General features: G+C 37.7%; 1 protein-coding gene across 1 annotated transcript in view; it reads left to right on the forward strand.

The window, feature by feature from the left end:
- The window catches only part of CARMIL1 (capping protein regulator and myosin 1 linker 1), a 295,366-nt gene extending 283,192 nt beyond the window's left edge, over window positions 1-12,174 (forward strand). The window contains exons 32-34 of the mRNA XM_042782185.1: window positions 2,541-2,681; window positions 5,208-5,357; window positions 12,038-12,174. Coding sequence (XP_042638119.1) covers window positions 2,541-2,681; window positions 5,208-5,357; window positions 12,038-12,174 — 428 coding nt within the window. The remainder of the gene's footprint in view (window positions 1-2,540; window positions 2,682-5,207; window positions 5,358-12,037) is intronic.
- Window positions 12,175-13,636: the final 1,462 nt, after the last annotated feature.

The raw sequence follows: 13,636 nt of genomic DNA on the forward strand, positions 1-13,636 counted from the left end.
GCTGTAGTTCAAAGATGAAGGCCACAAACGAAGAAAGCATAAATTCCTTTGTTTTTACCCCTGAATCTATGCATTATTAAAGGTTTAGGACAGTACTTGGCAAACTGTGAGCTTGTTTTTGTAATTAAAGTTTTATTGCAACAAGGCCAGTTGTATACATATTGTCTGTGGCTGCTTTCACACTACAGAGGCAGAGTTGGGAGAAGTTGTGATGGAGATCTCAACTAAGTTATTTACTATCTGACTTTATACAGAGAAAGTTTGCTGATTTTGGGTTGAGAAAATCCAGTGATAGAAAAAACATAAAATATAATAGAAATGAATTAGGCTCTGCCTTGTTCTTTCTTTCCCACAACTGCCCCTCCATCTTACCAAGTCTTTTTCCCCCCACCAATTAGACATTTTCAAAGATATACAAAAGCCAGAATCAATAATATAATGAATTCCCATGTAAACTCTTCACCTCTATATGTCATTCTCCTGTAAAAATTAGGCAAAGAGGGATAAAGATATATAGTCAGATTATGTACCTAAGTACATTAATAATAATAACAGCTAACCTTAATTTATTACTTTCCCAGGCCAGGCACTGTTCCAAGTGCTTTATATGGATAAACTCCTAAAAATCCTCACTATCACTCCATTTTACAGATGTGGAAGGTGAAGCCCAGAGATACTGAGTTTGCGAAGTCACACAGCTGCTAAGTGGGCATAAGTAATTGGATGCACAGTGCATCATAGGAAGTCAACAGTATACAGATAATTTGGGTGGAATGGGAAAATAGGCAGTATCCCTAGTGGCCATAACCATTCCTCTTTTAAATCTTTCCCATTTCTTCACATACATTCTTTTATTCACTCAGCAGCCAGCTTGATAGATATTCTGTCTTTATAGACCTTTGATTCCTTCAGTGCAAAGACTGAAGAAAAGCACAAAAAAAGGGATATATTAGGGTCATCTCAGAGAACTAATCTATGTAGCAGATTGCTTAGGACTTAAACAAAACCCTTCCTAATTCTACTCAGTGTTTTTCATAAAGCACGCTAAAAGTTTTTCCTGATGAGGCACATAAAATCTTTCTGAGAGTAGACAAAATAACTTCATAAGAAAAGGAATATGAAGAATAGAAGCAAAGAAGTTTAAGAAGAATTTATTTTTGTTGTTACTATATGTTTATGATAATTACTTAAAAGGAGGCTTGTTGCTGGCATTGTCAACTAGTTATGTCTCTACTCTGAAGTAAGGCAATAACTCTTATACATTGGGTCTAATAATTTAGTTGGTAGAGCATTTTGACTCCCTAGTTGTTAATGATGAATATAAAACTAACTGGATATCCAATAATCCATTGAAAGAAGTTTTTATTTTAGTTTATTTACTGAATGTGTCCATTTATTTCTTAGAATTTAGCATATTGAGATTTAGGTTAACACACTGATGTTTTAATAGAACTTGAGAGTTCAGCAGGCATTTTAAAACACACCATCTCATTTCCTCACCACATAGTCAAGGTTGTTGTTGTTGATGTTGTTGTTATATGCCATAGAGTCGGACCCGACTCATAGTGACCCCTCCTTGGGTTTCCGAAGCAGTATCACTACAGAAGTTCTTCCTTCCGAGGAGTGGCTGGTGGGTTTGAACCGCCAGCCTTCTGGTTAGCAGTCAAGTCCCTTAGGCACTATGCTACCATAGTCAAGGTAAGTGACGTTATTATCTTCACAATGTCTCCTGTCACATCCCTGCTTATGTGTTAGAGTAAGAAAGAGATTTGAATTAGAAGTATAGGGCTGAAGAGAACCTGGGTGGAAGTTGTCTTCTGCACACCACACACATGACACCACATACACCCACACACACTCACCAAATGGAGAATTATCTTTTGGGAAGAGAGCAGAGATAATGGATTTTTTTCTTGAAAGGAGCACACATTAGTTAGTCCTTTCCAATAGAATGAAACAGCACTAGCTTTAGAAGAGATTAGAGTTCCTGTCCTAGCTATTGTGCCATCTTCTTACTTCAGCAAGTCATTGAATCACTTCATTTGTACAGTGATCAGCAAGCTCTTTCAGGTTCTAAAGGCCCATGATTCAAAGTTATTCTTAATAATCTTGGTGTATAAGTGTGTGTATGTAAACACATAGATGCACACATACACATATGTTTGACCATTTCACTGGGTTTGACAGCTAGTAAAGGTAGTAGGTTGTAAATAGTACATATTTTAAGAAAACCAAACAGCCTTCTTGTTCGAGGCAGAAGGAATGCTTGGTTCATTTACAGATCTGATTTTCAAATATCAGCTTACTGAGATTCTGTACCTGCCAGGTAGACTCAAATCTGTGCAGATCTTAATCTTTTTTAAGTATGAATTATATTTCTCTCTATTATTTGTGCATGTTATTTGACAGAACAGAGTTATATAACTAATTTTGGCCAGAAAAATTCTGTGATACTTTTTTTTTTTTTCAAGTCATTGTATTTAATGTTCTTGGAATCTAGTTTGTAGAACAATTTGATTCATATGCTTGTGTCTCTACAGAGGACATGCCAGACTCTCCATCGGGTCCTAGTTCCCCTAAAGTTGCTCTTCTTCCACCTGTCTTGAAAAAAGTTCCTTCAGACAAGGAGCGAGATGGCCAGAGCAGCCCTCAGCCCAGCCCTCGGACATTTTCCCAGGAAGGTAAGTAATTTGTTTTCTGGGCTGGTTCTTGCCTCAAGGATGGTCATTTTAAGAAAAAGGAATTAATTCTGGAATTAATGTATATCTCAGAGTTTGGTTAAGTCAGTATCCCTGTGATTAAATTTGTGGAACCAGAGTGGTTTCTTCGTTTAGAAACTCAGTTTGACATTACTGATGACATTGAATCTTAGTGACGCACCATATACAGAGAGCAGAAAGCGTAAGTAGATATCCAGCCTAAAAGTCTAACTTCTTTGTAAGAGTAATTACTAGATGCCCTTGGAATAGGCTCCCAACACGTTAGGAGTTCCTTAAAAATTATTTTGTGACTTGTTTGATGCTGCCTATAGGTTCCTAGGTCCCAGTATTTCCCAGGAAAGCTTCCTCTAATGTGGTAAGGCATCCTTATTGTGTGGTTCAGGAGCAGCGGCCCCCAGCCTAAAAGAACATGTATCTCCTTGTGCTCCCTTGGTCTTGAGATCAAGCGTTCATCTGAGATCATCATTTTCAGATGTGCATCACCAGCATAGACACTCTTAGGGTCTCAGAACACCAGTTCAGTCCTTCCGGTTTACTGACATAGGAGCAGAGAAAGAGTATCCCATGACTTAAATGCTTTGTTCTAGAATCAGATCAAGAGTGGGCATTAGTGGAAGTGAGGGGTGGTTGCGGTGCCTTCAGCACTCTAGCCATTTCCTTCCCCCACTGTACCTGTTCTTTTAAATTCACAGTTGACTTTTGGGTTCTGTTCTAAGTGAAATGTTATGTACAAGCTGCCTCTAAGCTCCTCCTGTAAAGAAACTTGAGAGCCATGCAAGTTATCCCCATTTCCAGACAGTTCTCATTGTGGTTGGGAGTTGCTTGGTTTTATTTTAGATTTATTTGATACTTTTAGAATTCTTTGATCTTGCTGGCCCTGACATCTTTCTACTTTGTCCTTTTAAAAAAAAAATAGCATTCTTGGGTTAAAGTTACTAGAAAGAAAGTGTGTCTTTGTAACTTGGGAGTCTGATAAGCTAATAACACTGACTGCTTTCTCCTGTCCATTCTGCAGATTTCTTTGGTGGGTACAAGCTTCCCTATTTGTAGCTTATGAATAAAAGCTAGATTTTGACCAAAGCTAGTAAACCATTTCTGTCAAACAGAGAAACTAAAGTCATTACTGATGGCTGACACCTACAGTCCTTTCATATGCAGTAAATAACTTCAGGGTTCAGTCACAGCCTTTGGAAGTCTTGGTGTAGGAGAAAGAGCCTCTGGTGGTTCCTGATCTGACCCAGGAATTGTCCTTGGCAACCGTGATCTCATCACACAGCCCTCCCCCCACACACACTCCTACTTTCCATTTCCCTCCTTTCCGCAAAGGCGTATTTTCCATCTTTATTTAAAAGGAAGCTTTGAAGATGTCTGAAAGAATCCAATGAGGAGAGATAGGGAGGCAGGGAAGGGGTAGTCGTGGTAAGTGGGAAGTTCTATTTTGTATAAAACAAATAAAATACTGAAGGAATTTTTTCATAGTCAGAAGTTTAAGCAAAAAGTAATTGTTTAACATTTTATTCTAGATGCCTAGAGATGATCAAAATAAGGCCAAGAGTAACCTATAAGCATCACGAGTAAGAATGTATGTCATGGCCCTTCTAAGAGTTAGCAGCTAGTTGGGTAAAATACAGATTGCTACTAGTGTACCTTTAGCTGCTATGAAAAAGTTGTGTTTTCTTACCTTGGGAATATAAGAAATAAAATGAGTTGCTTCAGTGATAGACATTTAATTCCTTCCCTCCCTCCCTGTAACAATAAATATTAAGAATAGTTCATGGCCCCCTCTTTCCAATTGGATGGTAGAGGCTGTGGAACTATGAAGAATATTCACGTTCCCTCTGGGGTCCAGAATTAGCTAATCACAGAGAGCATTCTGATGACATCACTATGTACTGAAGTTTGAGAATATACACGAGATCTGAGAACAGGTTGTACATGTCCAAGGTAGTAAGATTTTTGTCTTCAGTTGGTTTATCAGCTTGCCCACTAAAGTGGCTCAGGAATGACAAGCACTTGTGAGCCCTGTCTTCTTCTTTATAAAGTGTTCTTCATGTGCTCTCTCCTATTTTTTTGTACATTATTCATGCTGGTTACTCCATTTCCTTGTTCTGTGCCTCCCATTGGACTAGCGTGCCCAACTAATTTCTGAAACAGGTAAATCACTGTGATTCTTCTGGACTATTCCATCGTGAATGTGATTTTCATTAATCCATCGTGGAATCAAAATGGTAACATTGGGCTTTTTGGTTAGAATCTTTTTGGGGCAGACTCAAAGCTCACCTCATTTTGCACGACATTTCCATAATGTTGGCTGTTGAATTCTGTAGATAATGGCAGATCTGCCCAGGACCAACACTACAGGTCCCTTGAATCCTAAATGGGGTGGGTAAGATTATATTTAACATTTAATATTACTATTTTTGTATTAATGTCGACACATTTATGTCTTTGCTAATATAAAGGGTAAATTGAATCCCTTTTCCTCAGTAGTGCAAAAAGGAGATTATTACAAAAGAGATTCAGATCATGACAATGACAAGCCTTCCGGTAGAGGGAAAAGATCTTCAAAACTGTACTCCACCATTGCAGAAGAGGAAGTGAATGCAATTGGGCACAGGAAGTCACAGCCAACAAATGGTTAGAGCCTTCGATTGTCATCCTTCACTGATCCAAAGCTTACGAAGTGGCACTAACAAAATTGAACTTTAATTGAGTAACTTCCAACCTGGGACTGGGCTAGTGATTATCCATAAAACAGATTTTTTTTTTTTTTCCTGTATGACAACAGGATGGTCCTTCCATTTGGGGAAAAAATACATTGATAAGAAAACTTAAAATTCTAAAATTAGAAATTCTTTTGAGGAGGACCAAGTTACTTTGGAGTGGAGTAACTTGTCCTTTCAATTTTGTGTGATTGTGCAGGTTCTTTTCATATTTGAGGTCATATTCTCTTCCTTTGTATCTTTACTCTTCTATTAAGTTTCAACGATAATTAAATAAGAAATTCTTAAGAGTAGCACAGATTATACCCTTAGGCGATACTGGTCTAACATCTTACACTATTGCAGAGGTTATGGCATGTATTTATCTTTCAGTGGATATTTTATGTCCCTTTAGTGAGAAAGAAAAAGTAGCAATTAACTTCTCAACCTTTAAGAACAAGTTATTCTATTTTGCAGCAGTTACTTTATGCCTTCTGTCTTCCCTTTAACACTGTAGTAAATTCAATAATGTTCTGTTCAGGTAAGAGTAGTCCGAAGAGACAAAAGAAGATATTTCAAATCAGCTGTAACTTCCAAGGGGAGGTTTTAGAACAAGTGTTGCCAACTCTTTTCTGTAACTAAGAATATTAAATATTTTGATATGTAAGATTTCGTTAAAGGACTTTTGCCCTTGGAATGAGACTATTGTATTACTGTAAAACGTTTTTATGAGGGGTTAGTGTTAGTGTTGGAGTCCCTGAGTGGCACAAATGGTTAAGCACTCGACTACTAGCTAAAAGGTGGGCGGTTCAAACCTACCCAGTGGTACCTAAGAAGACAGGTCTGGCAATCTGCTTCTGAAAAGTCACAGCCATTGAAAACCCCGTGGAGCACAGTTCTACTCTGACATACATGGTATTGCCATGTGTCAGAATCAACTCAATGGCAACTGACAACATTAGTGTATTTAGGCTCCTGGGGATTATGTGCATGCATGATCCAGCATTCTAGCTATAACTTCACACCCTTCACTGCCTTTTAAGAAAGTGTCTCAGAATATAACTAATGGGAAAGACCTTATTGTAGGGATGTTGTTGTTGTTGTTAGTTGCCATTGATTTGGCCCCTGACTGATGACAACTCCATGCATCATGGAACAGAATGCTGCCCGGTCTTTTACTATCCCCGTGATCTGTTGCAAGTTGGACCATGGTGATCCATAGGGTTTTCACTGACTGATTTTCAAAAGTAGATTGTCAGGCCTTTCTTCCTGGTCCATCTTAATCTGGAACCTCTGCTGAAACTTGTTCAGCATCCTAACAGTGCGCAAGCCTCCCAGACAGTGGTGGCTGCTCATGAGGTGCATTGGCCAGTTGCAAAAAGATAAACCATTTCCAAACTCTGACTCTGTTACTAATAAGAAAGTTCTTATGGCCCACCTTCAACTTAACTGCCCAGTGAGTTATGTCATGTGGGACCTACAGTTTTTAAGAACATTCTTTGACACACAGTTAAAAACAAAGTCAAAATCAACAACAACCAAAAAGATTCTACCAGCTTCCCACTAGCAACATTTGGTGTCATAGGCCATACGTGCTCCACCTTGCCTGGTGTCCTGGCACATACTGACTAGATGACAGGGTGGATTAAAAGATGACCCACAGCATAAAGTCTGTGGGTCATGCAGGAATAAAACATTGTTTGGGTCAAGTAGCACCCGCCCTAGAGAACACAAACAAAACTTATTAGGCCCTTTATTTTGAAAGGATTTCCTGTGTGGTAGATTTGTTTATAGATAAATAGGTATAACAGCTATTCTCTCTCTATGATATTTTTTCTGAAGAAGTAGAGTTATTTTTGGCAATATATGAAATTGGAAACTATATATTGCCTGTTGTTAAGGACATCTCTGATTACTTAGATGTTTATAGATTCTGGTAATTTACATTTGAACTACTGTATCAGTTGACTTACATAATTCGATTATTAACCAAAGTATCCCTGATATAATGTTTCTTCTTTAAGAGGCTATTAAAAACACATGCTCTATACAGCATATGGGTTTAGAGCCCATATGACGATTCAGTGAGACATTTTGAGTATAATGGATGAGCAAGCATAGAAAGGCAAGGGGATAAAGTCTCTGTCTCATTTTTTTTTTTTTTTTTTTCCCGTGACTCTATGACCTCTTTGGCTTTAAAATCTCATTGTGATGGGCCATGTCAAATTTTGATGGAATGAAATAGGACCATCTTGTATTTGCTGTCCCACCTTGATTTTTTGATATCCCGACAGGCACAAAAAGTAATTTTATAGGAGCTTCAATTAAATTACTTTTACACGTAATTTCAGTTTCTTTTGTTAGTGCCGATTCCTACCACTTAATTGTTTTCACCTTTGAGAACTGCATAGCAGCCTGCTTTCTGAATAGTTCTGTCTAACAGATAGCATTTAGTAGAAGAATTTTTATTAAATCATATGTGTGTTTTCCTTTAAGTCTTTAAAGAGCAGCTTTGTTTACCCTAAAACAGCTTTCTTGTTTTTGTAAATTGTGTATCCGTGCAACAGAAACTATTGTTCAATCATGCTGCATATTTTTACCATGGATTTCATGTTTTAATTGTGTGGCTATTTTAATATTGATTTGACAGGTAAAATGCTTACTACTTTCTTTTACTAAAAATTTTTGTGACTGCATCTTTTGAATTCTCTATCATTTCCTCTCTATATTATAAGCTGTGATGTTTTCATTATTTTTAGTGTATAACCTATTTTCTTGAAGAGACTTTGGACACATTTGATTTTACTCTGTATGTATTGTCATGGGTCTTATTTTTCCAGGCCATCTGATTCTGAGATTCCTTTTATATGTAATTTGCCTCTTCCACAATCTAACCAATACATACTTGACTGTGATCTATAGTCTGCAAGCCAGTGCTTTCTTTTTCCACCAGATCATGATTCCACTTCCCTTACATGAATTCTTCAAGAGAAATTTAACAGTTGGTTGGTATTTTTAGCTCTTGCAAGAGAAGTATAAAAAATCAGGGCCAATTACTGCATATATTTTAAGGTCATCGTAATGTTTTCCTCCTGGGAAATATGGATGTCAGTGGAACTTCGAATGGAGAAGATGCCAAATTTTCATACGAATCTCTAATTCTGAATTTATATGCATTTTTCAGAAGCATTAAAATTAGCATACATATGTGCATGTAGAGAGTCCAATCATCTTCAAGAATGACAGATCTCATGCTTGAGCTTCTCTGCACCAATTAATGCTTCTATAGATGGATTGTGAATATTCATAGAGCAATTGTGTTAAGTGAATGACCTACTCACTTACTTGAACATCTTTTATAAATTAATTTCAATGGTACATGGAGTGGTAATAAATACATCGATGGAGACATATATAGAGATGCTCTAACACTTGAACTATACATATAAATACTTAAGAATATTTTTATTTATTTATTTATTTATTGCCCCATATAAAGTTAAGCATTTAAATCAAGCTGCCTTAGGAGGACATTCATCTGAATTAGCAAAAAAAAAAAAAAAAAAAAATCTGAATTTCATAAGTATTTTAGAATAAATTCTGGAGTTTTAGCTTTCAAACATAATCCTCTTTAGACCATCCATTAATGGAAGCTTCAAGCCAACCTCAATATAACTGTAATTAGCATCCTAATTGCATGCAATCAAATTATGCTACATAAGGACAGGAGAAGAAGCTTGACAAAGAACATTCTCCCTACAAACTTGTTTACACTAGTCGTCTGCACTAATAAGGCAAAAGGGTGGGAAACCTAGGTGTTTTGGCTCCCAAACTCAACTGCAATTAGTTGCGACTTTAGTTCCTTGATCTCTGTATGCCTTAGTTTTCCTATCTGAGAATGGTGCCTATCCACAATGCTAAGGAAAATGTCAGCCTGGTACTAGTATTGTTAACATATTCACATTCACAATTGGAATGGAATGAATTCTGAAATAGTATCACCAGCCATAATGAGATGTTTTGACTGCCCTCTGCAAAGAACATGTCATTGGACAAATTGCGTATTTTGGATTTCATAACTGGTACTAGGTCTATGTTACCAACCCAGAAATCAGTTTTTTAACTTGATGAAGTTTGCATTATCTTCCCCATCCCCCATCCAGCCCTGGACGACCCAGCAGTACAGTCAGTGTCTGTAACCCCAGAGAATCAGTAGTTGAATGGAGAATGAAAGACAGTCTACTTTATGCAGGATGACTCTATTTTGGATTTCTCTGAATTTTAATCAGAACTGCTGGAAATACCCTGGCCCTTAGGGTTATCTCAGTTTTTATCTATGATATAAACATTTTGGTTGCATGAAATTTCCTCATTTTTAGAGAATACTCTGACATCATATCACATAACTTGAATTAGACCTGGCATTTCCAGGAAGCTAAAATATTGAGAAAGATGAAAAGTTTTATTTTCTTAAAACTTAAGAACTAGAGCAAATATATTTGTTCCAAAAGACAAATGAGCAATGTATTTATTTCATCCCTAGAGCCTGTAGTGTTGAAAACTTATTTTTGAGTCACTTGATATAGAAAACAACTTATTTTGCTTTAAAATTGAATGGAAAAAAAATTCTAGCAGGTACCATTCAAACTCAAAACCAAACTCATGGCATCAAGTTGGATCTGACTCAGCGACCCCTCCTTGGGTTGCTGAGGCAGTATCACTATGGAAGTAGATCGCCCAACCTTCCTTCCTAGGAATGGCTGGTGGGTTTGAACTGCCAGCCTTCTGGTTAGCCATCATGTGCCTTAGGGTATATTTTGAGGTAGATTTACTGCAAAGTGTCTGTAAGATGAGCATATTATTAGAATAAATAGAAATAAGAACTTAAAGGATTCTTTGTCTATTACTATCAACTTGATTTTGCAATAAAGGGCAAAATATTTATAGAAAACTTACTTATCTTTTTTCCCAATGCCTGGGTTATTAGTAATTGTCAAAAGACTAATCAAATTCATTTCATTTTTTAAATGTAATGTAAAAGGAATTTAAAAAAAATAAAAATTGATTATAATATTTATTTGTTGCATTCCCCCCACCCCCACCCCCTGTGAGACAATTTGCTTAAAACTGTTGGGTAGAAAGAAGCCAAAATTCTGGAAAATTGGCTTTACGATGAGGAGATTTTAATAGTTTATTCTTTTCAAAATTTGAGGTAATTTCAATTTAATGTCATTAACTAAGAATTTAAATTTTTATTGTCTACCAGTCAGGATCTGACCCTGACAACCAAATTGCCAAGGGAAGTGCTTTATTATGTTTGCCATTTGACAATTAGGTTTAATGAGCTTTCTCTTCCTTGAAACACTCTTTAGTGAGTTAAACATTTAAATAGCTAGCTGCTAGCAAGATACATTTTCCATTTTAGCAGAATCCTAAAATCAAAATGATTGCAAGCACCAAGTGAATCGTGTAGGTTTTCCAGGACTGAAGCACTGTGTTCCTGGTTGAAACATGTGAGCTTCTGAGCTATGACACTGCTGCACTCTTCTTTCAAGCCACATAAACTGTGGGGGCTTGATATTTTTAGCTTAAGTGATGTCTATACAATAGACATAGTGAGTAATATTTAATTACCCTTAATTGCTGTGCTAGAGTACGGCATTTGAACCTTTTCCCAAGGTAGAGTGGCAGTGAATCCGTGATCTAGTTGGAAAGCACATGGGCTTTGGAGGACAAATCTAAATTTAAATCCTGGTTCTAAGTTTTGCAAAACATACCTTATAAGGTAGTTGTGAGGAGTGGCAATAATAATACTGAGAGTACCTGATAGGTAACAAAGGCTCGTTTATAGTAATCATCTTCCCAACATTGCTTTGAAAAGTCTCAGCAAAGCCTTCATGTGTTTCTGTAGTCAGAATAGGCAATAGTAATGGTCATTCTTTTACCTCCATGGAGGTTGGCTCCAAAAGGACACAATGTACCACCGGCAATATTTAACTCATTCCCACAAGACTTTAAAATGTCCTAAAGAGTGGAGCTGAGGTTTTAGGAAACACAGACCATTCTGACAGAGATTTCTGGGGTCTTTCCTGGTATCCTGTCCCAGAAGCAAGGATGACCAACCCTAAGTCATCTGCAGAAGGCAACAAACAGAACATGCCTTTAGCCAGTGCCTCCTGCAGGCTGTGTGTGTCCTGTTGTGTCTGCTGAGCAAGGGGTAGGCTGTGATTGAGGAGGTCATCTGGTGCAGAAAAGCTTCAGAGTGCTTCTCCTTCCTGGCCATCTATCTCCTCTGCTCCCCCCGGTGTCTACCCCTTCTGGGTTCTCCCCCTAAAGGTGTTGACCACATCTATGAGAGGTTCACTTTCCATAGACAGCCTATGGAAAAGCCTTTCTTTTTTTGTTTTTGTCTTTCCTTAAATGTGCTTCTGTTTTTGTTGGCCTGTTTCTAGTTTCTGTCTTGCGTCACTAAATGTTCCTAATAAGTTGTTTCTGAGAATGCTCATCCCGAACTCCCTCACTTTTCAAGGCCCCTGCATCTCTCCCCATTATTGGCCAGGCCACTGACCTCATCTTCTTAATAAATCCTGTGACTCCCTTCTCTTTCTATTTCAGTTTCAAGGAGAAGCTGGGGCCAGCAGTCCCATAAGTATCAAGAACAGAAGCAACGGTCCTCCAGCAAAGATGGCCATCAAGGCAACAAGTCTAGTGACTCTGGAGAAGAAGCAGAAAAAGAGTTTATTTTTGTGTAAAGATCCCTCATGCCAGAAGTCTCATTTGCAGGGGGCTTTTGTTAGCCATCAGAGAGGAACCAAGGGCAACGCCTCTTCGGAGGCACTCTTCTCTTGGTGCTTTTCTTTCCTTTTCCTTTTTGTCCTCCACCCCCACCCCACCTCCTTTTTTTATTTGAGTATAAAAACAGATCCATTTCTTAGGCAATCAAAGCACATTTGTTTGGTCTTACCACCCCAAGCCTTGGCATTTGATTTCTAAGCATTCCTTCATATGCCTTCAGTGAAAGCCAGCAATTATTCCATGGGCCCTACTTGAATTTCTCTGCAGCAGCTACAGATTGCCCTGCCAGAGGAGTTTTGGGTGGTCAATGAAGTAACTGTACACACTCTCACACAAGGAAACATCACCCAGCAGATTGTGTGGGGTGCTGCTGAATGTACCTGTGTCAAATCTGCACATGACCTGATACAGCAATTTATTCCTGATGTATGCAATTGCACATTGTAATTATATTAACAGAGCACACTAATAAATAACTTGTATAAATTATATATATTAGATCGTGAGTATGGTTTTTACATTCTCCCATGGGGAACATCTTCCTTCCTGATGTGGAATTGTACATGTAAAGCTTTGCATAACAACAACAAGCACAGCAAAGAAACACATGGAAGAAGCCTCCAGCTGATTTACCACGTGCCCAGAATAATGTACATAATTGATTGGAATGAGGTTTTAGGAATATTTGTGTTTTTTGAAGGCTTTTAATTTCTGTCTGCATATTAGCTTTTAATGTGTGATTTTATGAGAGAATGCTTTGACCCTGTTTTAAAAAAAATCAAAATACTACTCTTTTTAAGACATTTCTCAAAATTCACTTACATTACAGGTTGAAGGGACTTTATTCATATGTATATTTATACCAATAAAATGATTTTACAAATGGAATTTGTACCTTCTTCTGTTCCTTTTCTCTATTTTTAATTAGAATGGTCTTGTAATGGTGAACTTTGTTTTTGTTCCCAAAAACCAGAATAATCAGTTTCCAGATGATCAAACTAGGAGCCTTTGCATTAACTTCCTAATTCCATTGCCTACTCTCACCTTTAGGAAAAAGATAAATTTACCAAAAGAGTATAGAACTGAGATTTGAAGCATTGTGAGCAGTGTAGTCAGAAGGAGCTCTGGTGGCATAGAGGTTAAAGCATTTGGCTGCTGACCAAAAGTTCATTGGTTCAAACCCACCAGCTGCTTCATGGAAGGAAGATGAGGCAGTCTACTTCCGTAAAGATTTACAGCCTTAGAAACCTTATGGGACAAATCTACTCTGTCCTATAGATTTGCTATGAGTCAGAATCAACTTGATGGCAGTGGATTTGGGTTTTTGGAAGCAGTGTAGTCACCTCTTGGGAAAAGGAATCATAGAAGGTAGGACTTGTGTGACATGACCATCTCCCTCATCACCTTCCTCCAGCCCAG

This window comes from Orycteropus afer, unplaced genomic scaffold (genome assembly GCF_000298275.1).
Source record: "Orycteropus afer afer isolate SDZICR_OR568_19922 unplaced genomic scaffold, OryAfe1.0 scaffold00255, whole genome shotgun sequence".
NCBI classification, from domain to species: domain Eukaryota; kingdom Metazoa; phylum Chordata; class Mammalia; order Tubulidentata; family Orycteropodidae; genus Orycteropus; species Orycteropus afer.